Here is a 22,077-nt window from a genome sequence, read left to right as displayed (position 1 = left end):
TAGGCTATCCTGATTGTTCTGTTGCCCTAATATTAACTGATTTCCCAGAATGCCAGAGACAAAAGGGACCTGGGGCCAACCTCTACCTTGAACAGCCCCGTAACTGGTTTAGGGATGATGATAATAATTCTAGTAGTGGCTAGTTCTGCCTTGCACATTGTCAGATACATTTGAAAAAGTCAATTAGAGACTGCTTGCAATGGACTCCCTAAAGCAGAATGCAAAGTCATCAGCTGACAGCCTTCTGGACTCGCTCATTTTAGGCGTTTTAGCTGTCGTTTATGTAGGGCTTGAAGGTTTGCAAAGCCCTTGGCAAATGCCAGCTCACTGGACGCAGAAAGTGTGCCGGAGAGCAGGGAGCACCTTTCGTGTTTGCTTTCCCAGTCCTTGGCACATAGAAGACACTTAATGTGTAATATTCAAATTACTATGCAGTAACTCCAAGTGTTATATTTTATGATTTATTAATAATCACTTGAAGTAGAAGAAATAAAAGAACAAAAGAAAAAGCCTGAGTAAAGCCACGTAAGAAAAATTCTCCTGCCTGGCATTCACCCAACCACCACACCTGCGTTTCTGGGAGAAGAGAGCGAGGGAGGAGCTACACAAAACATGTCTTCCCTACGTTAGTACTTAATGTAGATACGTAAGTGGGATGCTGGGAGAGCTAGTCCTGGGGAGCAAAATTCTAGTTCTACAATAGGCGTTCAAGGATTGGCCGACTCCTGGACCATCTCTCATATATTCTTCCCCATCGCTGTGGGTTGATGGGAAATTTCATTTCCGAAGGATCAGTTTCTTGCTGAATTTCACAACTTTCAAGAAGGAGTTTTTAGCCTGTTCCTCTCTTCCTTTTAATTTTCTCTTCCCATGAAACACTTTGCAGGACAAAGCTGGGATGACTCATTATCCGGTACTCAGACACATACATATTGAAATGCTTCTGGTATTATTTTAATAGCCTGCAATAATGTTTTTATTAAGTGGAATGGAAGTTTTATTAGAATTTGAGTTCATGCTTTTTTCCTCTTCATTCCCAGTCCGATGAAGAAAGAGGTAAGTCATCAGTCTCTGCTCAGAGTTTCAGGTTCTTGGCCATCTATTTCCAGTTTCGGTCAGCTGTGGCGTGGAGCAAGGTCTCCAGCATGCATCTCTCCCTTGGATCAGAGCCTTCCCCCACGGTGACCTTCACCCCAGTGGCTGGGATGGTTGGCTAGGCTTCCTCGGGTTCTCTGTACTGATCTTAGATGCCTCAGTTTGCTGTATTTGCTTAACAAGTTTCTGCTTTTGTCTCTTTCAGGAAGTTCACGATTTGCTGAAAGACTATGAACTGAAGTATTGTTATGTGGACAGAAACAAAAGAACAGGTAAGGGCATTGTTTCCCTGATCTTCCCCTTCCACTCTAGTTCAGCCCCATAAGCAGGTATCCAGTGCCTCCTCTGTGCCAAGGTGGTGTTTCTGGCATGGGCAAATTGCCAGACCCTCCTGGGACCGAGTTTCCTCATCAGTAAATCAAGGCCTTTGATCAGATGATTTCGAAGTTCCCTTCCATCCCTGAAGTTCCAATAGTCAGCATTGGTGCCGCCATTTACGGTTTGCAGAGCGCCTTTTCAATATAATCTCATCTGAGCCTCACAACAACCCTGGGAGGCAGGGGCTGTTGTTATTGCCATTTTACAGATGAGGAAGCTGAGGCAGGAAGTGGTTAAGTAACTTGTCTAAGGTCAAATTGCACTGAATGTCTGAAGCTGGATTTGAACTCTGGTCTTCCTGACTCCCGGTGAATACTCTATCTATCCATGGTACCATGTAGCTTCCTACGTTATTTGTAGCATCAAAATATCCTGCCTGTTGGACGTTCATTGGAAAGGCAAGGGCTCGGAGTTGGGATTCTGCCTCAAACACTTACTACTTATGGAACTTGGAGAAATTATTTCATCTCCCTGGGTCTCTGTTTCCCCATTTGTCAAAGATGGGGTTAGGCTAGATGATCTCTGAGCCAGAATAATAATGATAATAAGCATTTCTATGTCACCTCCTATGTGCTAGGAACTGTTAAACACTTTACAAATATCATCTTGTATGATCACGATAACTCTGGGAAGTAGGTGCTATTATTACTCCCATTTATAGGTGAGGAAACTGAGGCAGGCAGAGGTTAATAAATTGTCCAGGATCACACAGCTGGTAAGTGTCTGGGGCTAGATTTGAACTCAGGTCTTCCTTACTCCACTGTGCTACCTCACCTCCCCCAGTTTTGGTCCTGTGGATCAACCTAGTCATGTAGTACAAATTCTTCTGTACAATTAAAAATGATAAGAACATTTTTTTAAAGCTCTGGATCTCAAGAGCTCCTATTTCTGATAGGGTACAGCTAGTGCCTTCTGCCTCCTCTCTAAGCTTCTCCTCAAGCAGGCACACCACATGTTAAGTTCTCATCTCTGTTCCTCCTGGATCCTCTCCTCCTCTTTTTATCTGCTCTGGGATGCAGTCGCTCGCCGCGCAGGGATAATTCTCCATATCTAGACTTGGTTCCTTTTGACCGGCTTTCCCATGACTTCTCTCATTGGAGTCCTCCTGCCCCATTTAGAACAAAAGAAGACCCGGCTGCCATTCCAGAAGAAAGGAAGGAAACGAGGAGCCAGCAAAGCCCGCTGGACCCTCGGTCTCTTGCCTCCTCGGTCTCGCACTCTTTCTGATCAGGCCCCTCTCACTTCTTCTCACTCTCTGATTCTGTTGGTCTCTGCTTGTGGGCTTGTCTATGGGACTCGCTTGAGAATTTCCTGCATCTTGTCCGCTGCGATGGAAGCTGTTTTGGATGATTCATGGGAAGACAAACCAACTTGCTAGAAGGAGTGGGGAAGCAGCTCTTGGGAATGCGGAGTCCTGGCGTTAAATGAAAAATAAACACGGGGAAGCGATTACCTGAGCCATCCCGACATTTACTGCAGAAAGCTGTAAATTGCAAAATGTCAGCTTGGCCAAAGACAGAGATGAAGAGAGCCCAGTCTGTGTCATCTGATCCAGAGAGTCAGATGACACAAACCTCCCCCAACCCCTCCACGAAAGGGAAGTCAGCTGAATATTTCTTCTTGGGGTGGGGGTGGGGGGAGGTGGGAGAACAGCCAGAGTTTTCATTTTCTTCTAAAAGGCTTCCTTCTTTAAGAAAGTAAAGTTTTGTTATTTGGGGGCCGGTGACGTCATCTCCGTTCCATACCTGGCAAAGAGCCACGGTCATTTCTATAGCCTCAAAGCCACCTGAAATGCTATAAAGTTCCGGTCTTTGGAGCATCTGGACACATTCCAAGACACTGAAGACTCTCCTTAACAAGGATGTCTTGCCCGGGCACTTCAGAGGCTTTTCTTTGTTATTTTACCCACAATACGTTATTGATGATTGATTTTCATGCACAATTATTCAATCAATTCATAAATGGGATTATTCCTTACAATTTATCACTAAAATACTGATCCTCTAATAGGATTACATGCAGAGAATAGACAGTTATGTGGTGATAAACCAAAGTTGCTTAATGAGATTATCTTTTACAATTAGAAGCAAACCAAAGCCTTCTGTGGTCCAGGTATCATTGCTTCTAAGAGAGGATTGATTGGCAAGGAAGGAGAATACAGGAAATGCACAGCTGGCTAAGACAGAGAGTTGCATTTGAATTTCTGGGCATGTTTACGTTGAAAGGACAAGAGACTCTTGGCCTGGGAATAATCGATCAACACCCATTTATTAAGTACTTATTATATACAGGTACTGTACTAGGCACTAGAGAGCCAAATACCAAGAGTAAAATGATCTCTACACAAGGAGTTGACATTCTAATAAGAAGAGAAAGCAGCTACTTAGAGAAGTAATACAGAAGAAATATAAAGGGAATAGATATAGTGCTGGGTGGATCAGTGGATGGAGAGCCAGGTGTGGAGATAGGGGGTTCTGGGTTCATATCTGCCCTGAAGACACTTCCTAGCTGAGTGACCCTGAGCAAGTCACTTAACCAATATTGCCTAGCCTTACTGCTCTTGTACCTTGGAACCAATACTTAGTATTGATTCTAAGACAGAAGGTAAAGGTAGGGAAGGTTCTAGCAGTTGGGGGTATTCAGGAAAGACTTTCTGTCCGAGGCATTTCTGGAAAGGTAGAGGTGGTGGTTCCCTGAACATCGACCCTGGGATGTGCTTCCTCTGTACAGAGAGCCGTGACTCTTGGTTGTCTGAGAACCTCAAGCCTGTGACATTGTGTCTCTGTAGAAAGACTTCAGAAAGGAAAGAGAGAAGTAAAGTTCCAGAGAGTTGGGAGAGAGCCAGAAGCTTTAAACTTTTCAGTGTCTGATGGGAACCCCGAGAGCTGTAGACACGTGGAGAATGCACTCCCCTCCCCCGGGTGTCCCTTGATTTCCAGGACCTACAAATGGAGAGAATACTTAGGGTGGACTTTCCTGGTGAGATTGTTCTCTGCCTGGTTGAGCTGAGAGTTTATCTCATTCCAGAGTTTATTTACTTTTGGGTGTCCTGATGTCTGCCCTCAAATGTATAACTTCCCCCATTTTTGCTTTGCTGTGTGCTTTGATAGATTTGCTGCTCACTATTCATCATTGTCTTTTGTGTAGCCAGCAAGTGGAACAAAGCAGCCTGACAGTCATCTAACTGTTCCTTTGCCCTATGGAGCAACCAGGGAAAGTGGCTTTTTTTTTTTTTTCAGACTTCTAGAGGAGAACATGTTACCACCAGACTTCTAGTATCCGAGGTGTCGCAGATATAATGCTAATAGATAGGAGAGTGAAGGGGTTAGTGTAGGGTAAAGCAGAAACCCAAGTCTCCCTTGAAGGTGGTTGGGACGGATCCCAGTTAAAATTTCTCTCCATCCATGCCATAGCTCGTCCAGTCATTTTATCTTAGCCAGCTAGCTAGCTATATTCCACGTACGTAAAGCCCCCCGGCTCCACTTACTTATAGGACTGTAGAATGGGCCCATGAGCTCGACTTAACATCTGCAGATAGCCAGATTGCGGCCGATTCCAGGAGATGTCCTGATGCCAAAGAAGCCCCTTTCCTTTGGGACTTTGAGACGGAGCAGGTGCCCCGGGTAGGAGAGGATCACAACGGCCTGAGCTAGATCTGGAAAACAGAAGTTTGGCGCCTCTCTCTGGGTCCGTCTCTCTTTCTTTCTCTCTCTGTCTTTGTCTCTTCTGCCAAAATAGCCTATCCGGAAAGGACATTGGAGAGGCATGACATAAATGTGCATATCTATCTGTGTGTGTACCAGGCACACGTGTAATCTGTACCTGTGGATCACAGGAGCACATGTGTGCCTTTCGCCGAGCCTTGTCCTGGTCTGCTACTTTTGAATGTCCACGTCTGCTTCTCCCTTGTCAGTCAGTCCTGGGGGAGAGAGCAGAAGGCCGCCCTGATCTGCATCTTGCAAGGACTGGAGGTGAGGAGGGGCCGCTTTCCAGCAAGCCGGAGAGCCGAGGCCAAGGCAAACAGAAGGAATGTGGGAAGCCGCGTGTGCGAGGCTGGGAGGAGCGGAGGGGAGATAGGAAGAACGATAAAGCGAAATAGAAGGTTTCTATTGGCTCTCACAGGCGAGAAGAACCCCGGAAAAGAAGGTCGGGGGAGCTCAAGAGCACATGTAGAAATGTTGGCCTTGACAAGAAGGACACTCACCCGAGACTAGAGAAAAAGAAGAGAATGGAAGGCGACAGCAAGAGAGACGGAGGGGAAGAGTCTCATGGAGTTGAAATGACCTCATTTTCCCAAGAAAGTAGGAGGCAAAGAACTCAGCTCAGAAGGAAAAGGAGGTCAGGCCTGGTTGACTTGGGGAGGGAAGAGAAGGTTTGAAGCAGGTTCTGTGGGGAACGAGGTAGGGAATCCATTGAGGGAATGTACAAAGGGCAGCTGGGTGGCCCAGTGGATAGAGCTCCAGTCCTGAAGTTAGGAAGATTCATCTTCCAGGATTCAAATCTGGCCCCACATACTTACTAGCAGGGTGATCTTGGGCCAGTCACTTAACCTTCTCTGCCTCAGTTCTCTCGTCTGTAAAATGAGCTGGAGGAGGAAATGGCAGGCCACTGCCGTGTCTCTGCCAAGAAGACTCCAAGTGGGATCACAGAGAGTCAGACCCAGGTGATAAACAGCAACCCAAAAAGCAGGTGACTGGAAAGCTCTATTATGAATGTCACTGAAGCTTAGTGGGAAATAACTAGAATGTGAAAACGCGAAGGTATAATTTCTTCCCAAACAGATTAGGTGAAGGAGGCCACGGAGGGGAGTTTTAGATGGAGGAGAAGTGCTGCTGCTTTGTGCAAATCTGCCTCCCAGAGGGGCCTCTTGGGTTGAAAAGCTTTTGAGTGAGCATTAAGAGGGGAGAAACAGTAACGATTCTTGTGAGCAGAGAGTATAATGGACTGTGTGCCCAGGAGGAAGAGATGAAGAGGGAAGTCTTCAAGCACATAACCGAGCTGGCACAGAGGCTGACTAAGATTGTGACGGGTGGCTTCAGCTCTGCCTACGTGCTCGAGCTCTCTTTCTGCCTATAAATTGTGGATTTGTTTTGTTCTATGCCTTGGGTAGAATAAGCCACAAAGGGGCCATCCCAACCCCCAACCTCGACTCTAACCAAGCCGGAGAAAGGGATCGTCAAAGCAGAAATGAAAGGAGTCTTGGAGGAAAATGACGATGTCACCTTAGACCTCGTGATAAGAAAAGTGTGCGTCTGTCTGTCTGTCTGTCTGTCTGTCAGACACAGCCCATCTACAACGGACCCTAGATTTTAGGAAAGCAAAATTTCAAAATAGAATAAGGGCGGATGTTAAACCATGGTTGGCTATAACAGAAAATTCTGGCAACCCATAAGTTGCCGCGGAGGAAACAGAGGAGGTGGACAGAGGCCGCCACTGCTGTGCAGGACACTTACTAGCCAATCTAGATTTTTTTTTTAAATTATGAGAAATGAAAAGCAGAAAAACAGATCGCCAAAGACAAATATAGAAGCAGCATGATCCCAGTACAACAGAGTCAGATTTACAGAAGAGGCTTCAGGGAAATCTTTGAACAAATGGTCTTTCGGTTTTGTTTTTGATAACACTTTCAGGGTATATTCACAGTCGTGGAATCGGGGTGTCAAATAGTTTTTGTCACTTTTATTGTCTGTTTACTGGCAAATTTTTCTTCAAAGCATTCTGCAAGTTGTCAGTTGTCACAGTTGGATGGTTTTCCTTTGGGCATTTCCCACTCAGTGCCCTCCCCCAAACCTTCTTTCCTCCTCTACTTTGGGTGCCAAAAATCAAACCAGTGTAACATTACTTGAAGGAACTGTCAGTCGCTTGGTGCATGACTCCACTTACCATTCCTCCCTCACCTCTCCTCTCCTTTTTTTTTTTTTTTTTAATAGGCAATGGGGGTCAAGGGACTTGCCCAGGGTCACACAGCTGGGAAGTGTCTAAGGCCAGATTTGAACCCAGGACCTCCCATCTCTAGGGCTGGCTCTCCATCCACTGAGCTACCCAGCTGCTCCCCCCCCCTTTTGTGTGGCATCTTCCCCTTAGAAGACAAGCTTCTGGAAAGAGCAGGTTCTGACTTGCTATTTCCATATATATATCCCTAACAATTAATGTAGTGCTTGGCCCGTGGTAAGTGCTTAATAAATTCTTTTGTCATTCATTCATTCATTCATTCATTCATTCATTTATTCAACCACCAGAAAAACATGGACTTGCTTTTCTAAAACCCAGCCAGCATTGGATTTTGATGCTTATAATTGTTTTTCCCATTGTGACTGGTGTGAAAGGGCACACAGAGTTGTTTTCATGTACATATATTTTATTGTTCATGAGAATGAATATTTTCTGAATAGTTATTTATAATTTTTGTCTTCCTTTTTGAAAATAGTTCAAAATCTTTAACCGGTTTTCCATTATGGGTCTCATATTAGTTACCTTAGTACATTTTAAAACAATTTCTTATATATTTTAGATTTCAGTTTCTTAACTTTCATATTTATAGAATGATATTTTTATTCAATTTTGTTGGGTTTCCTATCTAGAAATTTTTATTTTATTTATTCATTTAAAATTCTTACCTTCTGGGGGCAGCTAAGTAGCTCAGTGGATGGAGAGTCAGGCCTAGAGATAGGAGGTCCTGAGTTCAAATCCAGCCTCAGACACTTCCCAGCTGTGTGACCCTGAGCAAGTCACTTGACCCTCATTGCCCACCCTTACCACTCTTCTGCCTTGGATCTAATACACAGAAATTAAGGGTTTAAAAAAAATAAATTTCTTACCTTCTGTCTTAGAATCAATACTATGTATTGGTTGCAAGGCAGATGAACAGTGAGGGCTAGACAATGGGGGCCAAGTGACTTGCTCAGAGTCACACAGCTAAGAAGCGTCTGAGGCCAGATTTGTTTATTTTTATTTATTTTTAATTTATTTTTATTTTTAATATTTTCCCGTAGTTGTATGTTTCCTGTTCTTTCCCTCTCCCCCCAAATCCCCTCCCTCTCCCTTAGCCGATGCACAGTTCCACTGGGTTTTACATGTATCATTGATTAAGACCTCATTATATATTATTGATAGTTGGACTAGAGTTATGGTGAGGCCAGATTTGAACCCAGGACCTGCCATCTCTAGACCTAGCTCTCAATCCACTGAGCCACCTACCTGACCTCTTATCTAGAAATTAAAAAAAAATTAATCTTGTCAAGCACATTTATCTTGTCCATAATAATTCTCTTTTTCAAATAGATGAAAAGTAATTTTCTTCCATAATTTAACAAAGCACTTCATTTCTTTTGTCCATCATTTTAATCTTTTCTAGTTACTTTTTACATTTGTCTGTCATCCAGTGGATGTACTGAAGCACCAAATCCGTTTCCGAGTAAATTGCCAATTTTCTCTATTACATTATCCATTAGAGAAAACCTTTCTTTGTTTTTCTTTTCTTTTGATTTATCAGACGGCAATTTTTCGCATATATTTGGTTGAATAATCTGCGTGTGTCTGTACACACACTATTCCATCGATCTAGCTTTTGCCCAGTATTGGATGGCGTGGATAGTAACTGCTCAAAGTCCAGGAGTGAATTACCTTGTTGACAGCTTGCTCGTTTCCCGGCACGCTCTCGATAATGTTTTCTGTTTTACTTGTAAAATTTCACTATGATTTTAGCCCCTTTTATTCAAAGAATCCCCTTTTATTTTGATTGGCATTTCATTAAGTGTATAAATTAATTTGGAGGTGATTGCTGTTTTTACATGATCGTTGATGATCCTCCCAGTGTTTTAGGTCTTCCTTCATTTCAGTCATTATAGTTTTAAAGTTGTCTAATATAGTTATGATGCATCTCTAGGCATTAATTCTCAAAAATTAATGGATTTTGTTATATGTGTTTTTTTTTTTTTTTAAAATCCTCACCTTCCATCTTGGAGTCAATACTGTGTATTGGCTCCTTGGTGGAAGAGTGGTAAGGGTGGGCAATGGGGGTCAAGTGACTTGCCCAGGGTCACCCAGCTGGGAAGTGTCTGAGGCCGGATTTGAACCCAGGACCTCCCGTCTCTAGGCCTGACTCTCCATCCACTGAGCTACCCAGCTGCCCTCTATATGTGGTTTTTAAAACCTATTTTTGTTACATTTCTTTCTTGTTAGTAAGAATCCAACTGATTCTTCTAGGCTAATCTCGTATCCTGTGATGGCTGTTGGATTACTAACCTCCTTATTGTTCTCCCTCTTGTCTCCTCCTCTCTCTGTCCTCCACACAGCTGCCAAATTAATATTATTTCATCACAAGTCTGGCCATGTTACTCAGCAATATTCTGTAGCTCCCCATTTCCTCTAGCACCCAGCACAAACCCTCGTATAGCTGGATAATCCGAACCCCCGAAGAGCGCCCGGCCCAGAGTTCCTTTCCGTATCGCCTGGAACGCTCTGCCTTTTGTCCACGTTTGGGTGGTCACATTTTGTGTAAGTTCAGAGGCTCCGCCTCGTTCTGTGGCTTCTGCTCCAGGAGCAGGCTGGGTGAGGTTAGCACCTTTTCCCTCTAGTTTTTTGTGTTAGTTTATTATAAGATATAATATTTAGTTATTGAATATTAATGTTAAAATCCACACCCTTCAGGCTTACTTCTAGAAGGCTGCACAACATGCCACTTACTTTCCTCTATGTTCCAGGCAAAGAGTAGAGAGATAACGAGGTGGTGTGGCAGATAGAGCCCTGGACTGGCTTTCTGGAAGACCTGAGTTCAAATCCTGCTTTAGGCATTAGCTAGGTCGCCTTAGGCAGGTCCCTTCATCTGTCAGTGCCTTGTTTCACCTGCACAGTTAGGGATTCTGCTCAGGGACCTCTGAGGTCTCGCCTCTCCCAGCTCCTCTCCTAAGATCCTGTAATTTGGCTACCACGGCAGGATGATGCCCGACTGTAGAGAGCTCACAAGGGTGGGCTGTACCGGGAAGATGATAAGGAGCTTTCCGAGGGTCGTGCGTGCAAGAACGTGAGACATCTGCCTGCCTAGCCTTTCCTGTGAGCGTGGAATTAAAGTCCGATAACCAGTTACCTCGGAGCTGGCGGAATCACCCGCATGGGCAGCCAGTGGGCCCTCATAACTCAGTTAGATGGACTACATGGAGAAGGAGATGACTTTTTCTTAGGAAAAGGACAGAATCCTTTTGAGCCTAAGCTTACTTTTCCCTTAGAAGAAGGAAGAGAATAATAGCCACTGAGCTCTTTAGCTGACAGAGCTCTGAATTTTAAAAACAGGATATTGCCCCTACACTCTAGGAGGAAGAGCTGAAGAGTTAGCTATGATGGGTGTGTGGGTTGCTTTTTGTTTTTTTTTTAAGTAATAAGTAATTTTGAATCACTTTGGTTCTCTCTTCCATTCCAGCTGAGCTGGAGAGTTGAGCAGCAGTTCATTCTCTGTTATGTCCTAGTCAGGAGAGATAGAAAGGGAAATCCCATTCCAAATATCTACAGATTACATAAAGTATCTGGGGATCAACCAAACCAAAAAAGCACACAAAATTCTACTTACAGAAATAGCAAACAACTTAAATGGCCAGAGGAATATTCAATGCTCATGGCTGGGCTGTGCCAATATAATAAAAATGACCAAAATATCAAAGTTAATTTGCAGTTTTAATGCTATTTAATGTTATCAAATGGACATTTTACAGAACTATAAAATAACAAAATTTATTTGGAAAAATAAAATATCCAGAGTATCAAGGGAAATAATGAATGTAGATATAGAGAATAATACTTTTAGAGGTAGATAGATAGAGGGTGGAGAAATAGTATACTCTCAGACTTCAAAATAAGCGGTGTTTATCAAAACCATCAGGTTTTGGTTTAAAAATAGGGAGATCAATGGAACAGAATAGACAAGTGAGAATCAGAAAGATGGAACATAACAAATTGAACAACATAAATTATTTAGGAAAGAACTCTCTAGTTGAAAAAAAAATGACTAAGAAATCTGGAAGAAATAAGGATTAAACCAACATCTTATGCCATGTTCCATAAAAAAAAAAAACAGTAAATGGCTTCTTTAAAATCATATGAAAAATTAGAGTAGAAGAAAATCATATCTCTTACAGCTATGAGTAGAGATAGCTTCTTTTCTAAATTATTTATTTATTTGTTTGTTTTGGAATGTTTTTCCATGTTTATATAATTCATTTTCTTTCCCCCTTCTCTTCCCTCCCCTATCCCAGAGCCGACAAATAATTCCACTGGGTTGAATAAATTTTATCACTTGATACCACATACTATTCATTTTTGCTATAGAGCAATCTTTTGAAACCAAAACCCCAAATCATATATGCATATATACAAATGATAAGTCATTTGTTTTTCTTTTGCATTTCTATTCCCATAGTTCTTTCTCTCAATGTGGATAGTGTTCTTTCTCATAAGTCCTTCAGGAATATCCTAGATTATTCATTAATACTAGTAGTAAAGTCTATTACGTTATAAAGTTCCACAGTGTTTCACTTTCTGTATATAATATTCTCTTGGTTCTGCAACTTTCACTCTGCATCAATTCCTGGAGGTCTTTCCAGTTCACATGGAATTCCTCCAGTTTATTATTCCTTTGAGCACAATAGTATTCCATCACCATCATAGACCACAATTTGTTCAGCCATTCCCCAATCAAGGGACACTTCCTCATTTTCCAGTTTTTTGCCCCCACAAAGAGTGTGACTGAATGTTTTTGTACAAATATTTTTTATTATTATAGAGATAGATTCTTAACAAAACCAAGGATGGAGTCAATTACAGAAAGTAAAGATAAAATTGATAATTTTGTTTACATAAACTTGAAAAGCTTCTGTACAAATAAAATTAATGCACCTAGGATAATAATGGGGAAAGATCTTTGAATCAAATTTCCTGATAAGGCAAGGTATCCAAGATATGTAAACAATTAACAAGCATACAGATGACCAAAAGCCATTCCTTAATAGATAAATGGATAGGAACAAACAGTTTTCAAAACAATTACAAAGTATTAATAATCCCTCGAAAGAATGCTTCAAGTCACTAATAATAGGAGATATCTAATAAAAAATAGCTTAGATTTCTCCTTATGCTCTGCAAATTCACAAAAATGACAAAATTTGGGAATACTCAATGTTGAGCACTTCTGGAGAGATAGGCACGTTAGGCTGTTGTTGGGGGAACTATGAATCAGTACGGCCATTTTAGAAAGCAATTTGCAATTAATTATGCAAATTATGTGGTTAAAATGTTCATCTCCAAAGATTCCATTGCTAGGCAAGGAGGCCATCGATAAAAAGAATAGTCCCAAGGACCCCAAAATATTTATAGCTGTGTTTTTTTTGTGTGTGATAGCAAAGAATTGGAAGCTAAGTACACATTTATCAGTTAGAGAATGATGAATGAAATTGTGGAATATGAATGTAATAAAACATTAATGCAATGAAAGAAATGATGTGTGTAATGAATAAAGGAACATGGAAAGATCTACAGGAATGAATGGAGAGTGAAACAGGCAGAACCAAGAAGACAGTGTACAATGCCTTCAGTGATGTAAATGGAAAAAGAAAACCACAAACAAAATCAAAAGTAAATGCTGAAAAATTATAATGAGTAAGTATGGCTCAAAAGAAGAGATATAAATAGGCAACTCTCCACCCCCCACTCATTTCCAATGTTGTACTTTGTACATATGTCAGACTTTTAAAGTGTGTTTAATAATTATGTTGACTTTCTCCCCTCTTTTTTTTTTTGTTTTGTCTTAAAAATACTTTTTGATATATGGATTTGTTATATAAATACTATTTGTTATATGGCTCCCTAAGAGGGGAAAGGGAACAGAGAAGGACCCCGGGGAAATTATGTGATGTAGAAAAACACATCAATATAAACATATTTAATTTTTAAAAATGTTACTGCAAAAACCAGGTAGGTGGTGTGAGAGACCTCTTTGAGGTTTTTGGCAGAGGAAGTAGAAAGGAGATAGACGGGGAAAATATTGCAAGAGATATTTAAGGCCCGTTCATTAAAAAATGGCTCCCCTTTGCCTTTCCAGATTTAATCTGTTCCATCCCCTCTGGACCATGAGCTGTTCCCTGAATGTACCATTCTATCACCTGTATCCTGGAAGTCTCACAAACCATTGCCTAGGTCTAGAATTCACTCCTTTCTCAACTCAGAACCTCTTACTCCTTCTCCCTTGTTACCTTCCAGACTCAAGTGTCCCCTTCTGCATGATCCTTAATGGTCCCCCTACGTTCCCCCTCTCCAGCAGCTGCCATCTTCCCCTTTGGGTTATGTTCTCTTTTGTGTGTTTTTATATATGTACATGCTGCTTCTCCATAGAATGTCAATTCACTGAGGTCAGGAGCCATTTCGATCTTATTTTTTCATCCTTGATTGTTCAGCCATCCCCCAATGGATGGACATCCCTTTGGTTTCCAGTTCTTTGCCACCACAAAAAGAGCTGCTACAAATAGTTCAGAACACACAGGCTCTTTTCCTTTATCTCTGATCAGCTCAGGAAATAAACCTAGGAACGATATTGCTGGTCTTAAGGGTATACGTAGTTTGATAGTTCTCTGGACATAATTCCAAATTGCTCTCCAGAATGGTTGGATCAGTTCAGAGTTCTGCCCAGTATTTCTTATACAAGTAATTATTAAGGACCCGTTACGTGCCAAGCACTGTGCTAGACAGTGAGGCACATTGTTGGTGGTATGCATTCATCATTCGTAAAACTTACAAAAAGTTATGATCCTAAGTGCTAAAAGTTTTACCTTGCATGCGTTTCTACTTTTGAAGAGTTTTTCTTTTTCCCTTCTCCCTAGCCATGCTCTGGTATTAGAAAAACAAATGACTCAGAGGTGAACTGGTAAAAGATATTTACTAATTTAAATTGTAATCTTGCAAGCAGAGCTTCCTGAAGTTGAATTTCAGGAAAGGATTCTATTGAAATTGGAAAGATCAAGAAAACAAAGTGGAGATTGGCTGGACAGCAAATGTGCCCATCTGATGGCAGCCCAAACCGTGACAAAAATTGTGTGAAAATTACAATTTATGATCGAATTCCGGTAGAGAAGTAAAAGATTTCTGTGTTTTCACTGAAACTTTCACAAGGAAATTGGCCAACAGGCAGATGCTTTATTTACAAAATGGTGAGCTCTTCTGGTTCCCTCAGCTCACCCCTAGTGCTACGATGATCATTGTTTTCGAAAAAAGTTTAGACATTTCAAATGTATGGGAAATGGGAAAATAATACTTGAAACGGCTTGTCTTTAGTTTGTTTATATTATATTGGCATATAGGATGGATAAATAAGTGCATTAAGGAAATGAACTAGGAATAATTTAGTAGAATTGACCCAGAAACAGATTCCCATGAAGTACCAACTCAATAATTTTTTAGCCTCTTGCCCAGAAGTGCTTTCCTAGCATCTGTAATTTTTCATATTCTGACTATATTCTACTTCAATGATCAAATGATGTGGTTGGTGTGGGGGTTTTCCATTGGCTAATATGGAAATATATTTTGCATGATTTCACATATGTAATTGATTTTATATTGCTTGCCTTCCCAAAGAGTTAGGGAGGAACTGGAGAGAGGGAGAGCACTTGGGTCTCAAAATTAAAAAATATATTTAATAATGTTAAAAATAAATAATAATTTTTGATAGCATGGGCTCTAAAAAGGATCGTAGAATGAATGATTATAGGATTGACGAATTTTAGAGTTGGAAGGGCCATTAATAGCCATTTTTTCTAACCCATACCTGAAGGAAATCTACAATATAATTATACTTAGCCAAAGGTCATCCCACCTTTGACGGAAGCCATGCAATGAGGGAGAAGCCAATACTTCTCATTTTTTTGAACTCCTATAACCAGCAGTGTGCTGGGGGCAGCCCAAACCTTTCCAGCCCATTTGCTAGATGTTCAGTGTATGCATGTATACCTTGGAAACTGGCAAATACTAAAAATCTGGGTGTGTTTTATTGCTTTGTTGATTGTCTAGACCAGTAGTTCCCAAACTTTTTTGGCCTACCGCCCCCTTTCCAGAAAAAAATATGACTTAGCGCCCCCTGTCACATACTATCACCACCCCCTTACAGTTACTCACCACCCCCAAATGCACCTGTGGCCATCACCACTTCCCTGGATCGCTGCAGCATCCACCAGGGGGCGGTGGCGCCCACTTTGGGAATCACTGCTCTAGACTTAAGAGAGGATTAATAATTCAGATCAACCTTTTCCCAGAGACACTTGTTAAACATACATCAGCATATCCCTGCCTTTAACTGTTAAGAAACATTTTCTTAACATCTAACTTTAATGACAACTTCTTTTTAAAAAATCCTCACCTTCTGGCTTAGTATTGATACTAAGACAGAAGAGCAGCAGGGGCTAGACAATTAGGGGTAAGTGACTTGTCCAGGATTGCACAGCTAGGAAGTGTCCGAGGCCAGCTTTGAACCCTCTTGACTCCACGCCTGGCTCCCTTTCAACTGTGCTGCCTGGCTACTGCCTTACAAGTTCTCCCCGGTGCTCCTGGTTCTGCTCTCTTGATCTGGTGGCATTGATTACCCAGGGGACTTGGACAAGCACCTTCCCTGGGCATCAATATTCCCATCTGAAGATTCAAGCCAAGGACTAGATGACCTCTGCAAAACCCTTTTGGGGTTCCTAGGAAGAAGGCCAGGACAGCGTGCTTCTTCCACCCAACCCTCCCAGCGTAGCTCTCTTAGAACCAACAGAACAAGCCCTGCAAATGATTGGAGACAATGACGAGTCTTCTCTTTTCCAGGCCACACTGCCCTGGTTCTTTGAACCGATTCTCCCATGACATGAACTCTTGGCCCTTTGCCATCCTGCTTGCTCTTGTCTGGATTCTCTCTAGCTTCTCCGTATTGTACTACCTACACTGTGGGGCCTAGAAATGGCGCCCTCTGAGCAGGGAAGAGTGGAGCCATCGCCTCCTTATTCCCGGAAGGTGTGCCTCTGCTGATGTAGCCCAAGATGGCACCAAGATCATTGGCTGCCACATTAGTCAGCTTTTATTACATTGGCAGCTCACTCAACACCGTGGATCTTTTTTAGGTAAACTGTTGTCCTATCGAGTCTCCTTCAACTTACTCTCAAGACAATAGTTTTTCCCAACCCTTTATTCTACTCCTTGAAGGCCAATGCTTTAGGCTGCCAGCATGGTTCTGGATCCTAACTGTCATCCTTGATGGTAGCCGCACTGTCTGGCTTTGGGCCCCTGTAGATCTGATGAGCATGCCATCCTGGCCAGCGTCGGCAGCCGAGTCATTCACCACAGACCGGGAGCGAAAGGGACGTCAGAGGCTTCTAAGCTCCAATTCTTGAGGGCAACTGGGTGGCACAGTGGATAAAAGTACCAGGCTGGAGTCAGGAAGAGATGAATTCAAATCTGGCCTCAGACACATACTAGCTGTGTGACTTTGGGGTAGTCACTTGACCCAGTTTGTCTCAGTTTCTTCATTTGTAAAATGAGCTGAAGAATAAAATGGCAATCCACTTCAGTATCTTTGCCAAGAAAACCCCAAATGGGGTGACAAAGAGACATCCATGAGTGGCACAACGAAGGAACAATAAAAGTTCAAACCCTAGTTTTTACATGTAGAAATGGATGCCCCCAGAAGGTAGGTGGCTGTTCGAGTCACACACATAATAAGTCAGAAGTGAAATAAAAGATGAAACCATGCAGGACCAAGCACAGATGCCTGGGACACTCCACCGGAGACTTCTTGATGAGTTGCCCTTGTGCCATTGATAACCACTTTTTTTTTTAAACCCTTAACTTCTGTGTATTGGCTCCTCGGTGGAAGAGTGGTAAGGGTGGGCCATGGGGGTCAAGTGACTTGCCCAGGGTCACACAGCTGGGAAGTGTCTGAGGCTGGACTTGAACCCAGGACCTCCCATCTCTAGGCCTGATTCTCCATCCACTGAGCTACCCAGCTGCCCCTGATGACCACTTTTTGAGGCCACTCATTCAGCCATCTCCAAGGTCATCAAATTGCATCATCTTCTCATCTACACAGTTCTGCCTTTTCTATGAGAATAGCTCGAGCTCCTTTATCAAACACTTGGCTCCGATCTAGGTCAGCTATCTCTGCAACTGATCAGCTGGTTCCGTCCTCACAACAAAAAAGAAATAAGGTTGTTCTGACATGCCCTGTCTTGGAGGTGTCATTCTGGCCCTTTGAAATCGCCGCTTCCTCTTCTACAGGGGCACTTTAAGGTTCCAGACAGGTTCAAGCTCACCAGCCTAGAGTGTGTAGGTTGTGCTCTCTTCTCTGCAAACAGAACAAAAACTAGGAATTGGCTTTTCTCTAGTTCTGGGATTCCTCATCTGTTTGCCATAATTTTTCCATTACTGACAATTCTTTGGGTGCTGAAGGATGTTCTGGTCTGCTTTGGCAGAGGAAATTTCTTCTATAGGAGTTCTCTATACTGGCTTGGAACAATCACAGCAAAATTATCATAATAGTATGAAAAAAAATTCTTACCTTCTGCCTTAGAATTGTACTAAGTAGGGGGCAGTTGGGTGGCTCAGTGGATTGAGTCAGGCCTAGAGATGGGAGGTCCTGGGTTCAAATATGACCTCAGACACTTCCCAGCTGTGTTACCCTGGGCAAGTCACTTGACCCCCATTGCCCACCCTTACCACTCTTCTGCCTTGAAGCCAATACACAGTATTGACCAAGCTGGAAGGTGAGGGTTTAAAAAAATTTTTTTAAAAAGAATTGTAGTAACTATCAGTTCCAAGACAAAAGAGCAGTCAAGGCTAGGCAAAGGGGGTTAAGTGACTTGCCCAGGGTCACACAGTTAGGAAGTGTCTGAGGCCAGATTTGAACCCAGGTCTTCCCATCTCCAGACCTGGTGCTTTCATCCATTGAGCTGCCTAGTTGCCCCCACTTGATTGTCTCCATTTGGTGATGATGATGATGGTGGTGCCGGTGGTGTTTATTGTATTATTTTTCAACCTAAAGCTTCTGTATGATTGGGAGACAACTTTTTAGACTATATTTACTAATTAGTTTAGGTTCTGGGAAAAGGTTCAGGGCATTTCTGCAAATGGATTTGGAGCAGGGGGAGCCCTCTGCCATCTATGGTTGAATTTTGAGAGGAATGGAATGTCTCACACTCTAAGGTTTTTCTGTAGAGTTTTTGAAAGCATTAACTGTGTTCTATATTAATGCCCCCCAACACGCTCCAGATGGCACCGTAGGGTTAGAGGCAACTAGAAGAAAGTATAAGGTTTATAATAAAACAAAGATGCCAAAGTTTTCTCTGCAATAAAACTTTTTTTTCAAATCCTTACCTTCTATTTTAGAATCAATCCCAAGTATCAGTTCCAAGGCAGAATAGTTAGAGCTAGGTAATTGGGCTTAAGTGACTTGCCCAGGGTCACACAGCTAGAATATGTCTGAAGCCAGATTTTGCACCTAGCACCTCCCATCTCTAGGCCTGATGCTCCATCTACTGAGGGTCCTGGCAGTGCCAATAAAACTCTTTAATTCACTTCACTTAAGTGAATTACTTGAGAGTTTGAAGGCAACTGGAGTCAGAGGACCTGGGGCCAAATCTCATCTCTGATGCTTTTTGCCTGTGTGACTTTGGGCCAGTTGCTTCCTCTCCATTGTCCTCAGTTTCCTCCTCTGTGAAATGGGGGGAGGAGGGATTGAATAGATAACCTCTGAAGGCCCTTTTAGCTCTGGAGCTGTGATACAACAATCTTGTGAACTTAGTAAAGATTAAGTTAGTTAAGATGAGATGAGTGGCTTACAGACCGATATCACTTGACTGTCAGCACATAGTAGGCGCTTAGTAAATGTTTGCTGACTTTTTTGAATTGTCTCTTTCAGCCTTTGTTACCTTATTGGATGGGGAACAAGCCCAAAATGCCATCCAGACATTTCACCAGTATTCTCTTCGTGGGAAAGAGATAACTGTCCAGCTCCAGCCCACGGATGCTTTGCTCTGCATCACCAACCTGCCGCCCTCTTTTACGATAGAAGAGTTCGAGGAACTGGTCCGGACATTCGGCAATATCGAGAGGTGCTTTTTGGTCTACAATGAAACCAGCGGCCATTCGAAGGGCTATGGATTTGTGGAGTACATGAAAAAAGACTCTGCTGCTAAGGCTAGGTCGGAACTGTTGGGTAAACAGTTAGGAAGCTTCGTTCTCTTTGCACAGTGGATGGATGTGAATCAGCTGGCCACCGATCTCATTCATTCTAAGTGCCTATGCATCGATAAACTCCCCAGGGACCTCACGGACTCCCAAGAGCTCTTGCAAATTTTCTCCTTTAGTCATAAGCCTGTGTTTGGTCAGGTAGGTGCCTTCCCAGATCCTAGGTTTGAAAGCCCGAGAGATAGCCCTCATGGTAGATACACACAGGTCCAGCTGTTGGTTTTCAGTTATCAATAAATGCACCTTGGATAGACCTCAGGGGCTACGATGCTGCCACTGTGCAGAACGAGGTCCAACTGTGGGGAATAACACTTGCAACTCCAGACTTTTTCTTCCTACTTCTTTATTAGGCTGGGGCAGAAGCCCTCTGCCTCTGCGGCATTTGAAAATGGGCCTTTTCTACAAAAGAAAAGAACCTTTTTAGTCCATTAAATGTGCCTTCAGCACATCCACTGGAGCAAAGGATTTCAATAAAACTCCTGAAAGTGAAAAGTCAATGCCATAAAACACTTAATCCTCCCATTGGAGGTTTGGAAAACATCTAAAAAAAGTCTCTATTTTTTGTCAAAGAACCTATTTCTAGTAAATAAGTAGGAAATACTTGCTCAATGTCTTCTCGCTTAGTTTTTTAAATGCTTGCTCGCCAAATCACACAGGGCCTTAGGTTGATGATGAGAGGGTGACTTCTTCTATTGTTCTTAAAAAGATGTTAATATGGTAAGGATGTGTCCTCTCCTCCATCTCGATACCCATCCATAGTCCCACTTCATGCAACTTACCAGATGCTCGCCTTTGAGCATCCCCACGGTCAGGTGATCTTAACCCTGAAGCCAATTAATAGGGAGCCTCTTTGAATTTAGCTCTTTTGGTCCTTAGACAACAGATACCTAGACAGCCTGGCTCTTCACCAAGTGTGCAGTTGAAGGCTGAGGAGTATGGTAGAACCTACCCCAATTGGCCCTCTACTGGAATGGCTTTTCAGAGTCGAGGGTCATTTCCTCACTCTAATGAGATGCTGGGGTAAGACTCGGGTAGAAATGAAACTCAGAGGATGAAAATAAGAAAAATGAAAACAAAGACCCAGAGTAAATGCTCTCCTGACTTACCATACATTCATGTAACGAAACCCTTTTAATAAATGGCTCTATGTCCTGCTTGCTTGTTGCTTGCTTGCTTGCTCGCTTCCTCCCTTCCCTCTTCCCTCCTTCCTTCCCATCCTTCCTCCATCTCTCCTTTTCTTCCTTCCTAAACTTGCGATTTCATTAATAGATGGAAAGCGAAGTGAGGAAATCCCCTTTCCCAAAGCAGGTCTTCACCTGCTCTATGACTTAGAGTCCTGGAGAACTGCCCGGAACACAAATAAGAAGTGATTTGCTCAGAGTCAAACAGCAGTTCTGTGTCAGAAGTGGAACTTGAACCAAGGTCTTCTCACCTCAGATTCTCCTCTCCAGCTTGTCATCTTATCCCCAGTGCATATCACAGTGCTCAGCACATAGTAGGTGCTTATTAAATGCTTGTCGACTGACTGATGCACAGTACCATGATATCAGTGTAGGGCGCCACCAGAGAGGACATTAAATGTAACAACAACAATAAGATTTATACTATCTTCTTCCTTTCTTCTCTCCATATATCAACTGAAACAAGCATTAAAGGCACGTCTGGGCATTTGAATGTCCCACCTAAGACCTCCTTCAGCAGATGTAACAAGTCACCTTGTTTACCTAGCCCTTGCCCTTCTAGGAGACAGAAAGTAAGAGAGGAAGGAAGGAAAGAAGAAAGGAAGGAGGGAGGGAGGGAGGAACGAAGGATTATTATATTCAGGCTCTGATAATGCTTTTTGAAAGACCTAAAATGATTTTACAGCATAGAGAAATGTGAACGATGATGGTGATGATATCTAGCATTTCTAGAATACTTTACGAAGCATTTTGCAAATGTTACACTCTACCGTCGTTCCCACTTCATAGATGAGGAAACTGAGGCTGAGAGGATAACTTGCCCAAAGTCACCCAGCTGGCAAGTATCTGAGGCAAGATTCAAATTCAGGTCTTGCTGACTCCAAGCCCAGCTTGGAATCTACCAATTGCACCACCTGCTTGCCTCTGAGCATCCTTCCCCCGCTGTCCCGTGTCAGAGTTGGAAGGAATGACATTTGCCATCTAGTCATACCTGAAAAAGAATCCCCGCTAGCCGAACAGTCTGACTACTACATGGTCATCTTGCCTATCTCTCAAATAAGATTATATCGGCAAAGTTCTTAGCACAGTCTCCAGGCATACAAAAGACACTTAATAAGTGCTTATTCCCTTCCCTTGACTTGTTGACCTCCAATGATGGTAGGGGGGACCCCCAGGC

General features: G+C 42.7%; 1 protein-coding gene across 1 annotated transcript in view; it reads left to right on the top strand.

Annotated features, from left to right (window-relative positions):
- The window catches only part of RAVER2 (ribonucleoprotein, PTB binding 2), a 92,448-nt gene that overhangs the window by 36,377 nt on the left and 33,994 nt on the right, over positions 1 to 22,077 (top strand). Inside the window, 2 exon segments of the mRNA XM_044674767.1 lie at positions 1,301 to 1,367; positions 19,391 to 19,860. Of these exon segments, the coding sequence (XP_044530702.1) occupies positions 1,301 to 1,367; positions 19,391 to 19,860 (537 nt within the window).

This window comes from Gracilinanus agilis, chromosome 4 (genome assembly GCF_016433145.1).
Source record: "Gracilinanus agilis isolate LMUSP501 chromosome 4, AgileGrace, whole genome shotgun sequence".
In the NCBI taxonomy this organism is placed as follows: Eukaryota; Metazoa; Chordata; class Mammalia; order Didelphimorphia; family Didelphidae; genus Gracilinanus; species Gracilinanus agilis.
This window is presented reverse-complemented; position numbering and strand designations above follow the sequence as displayed.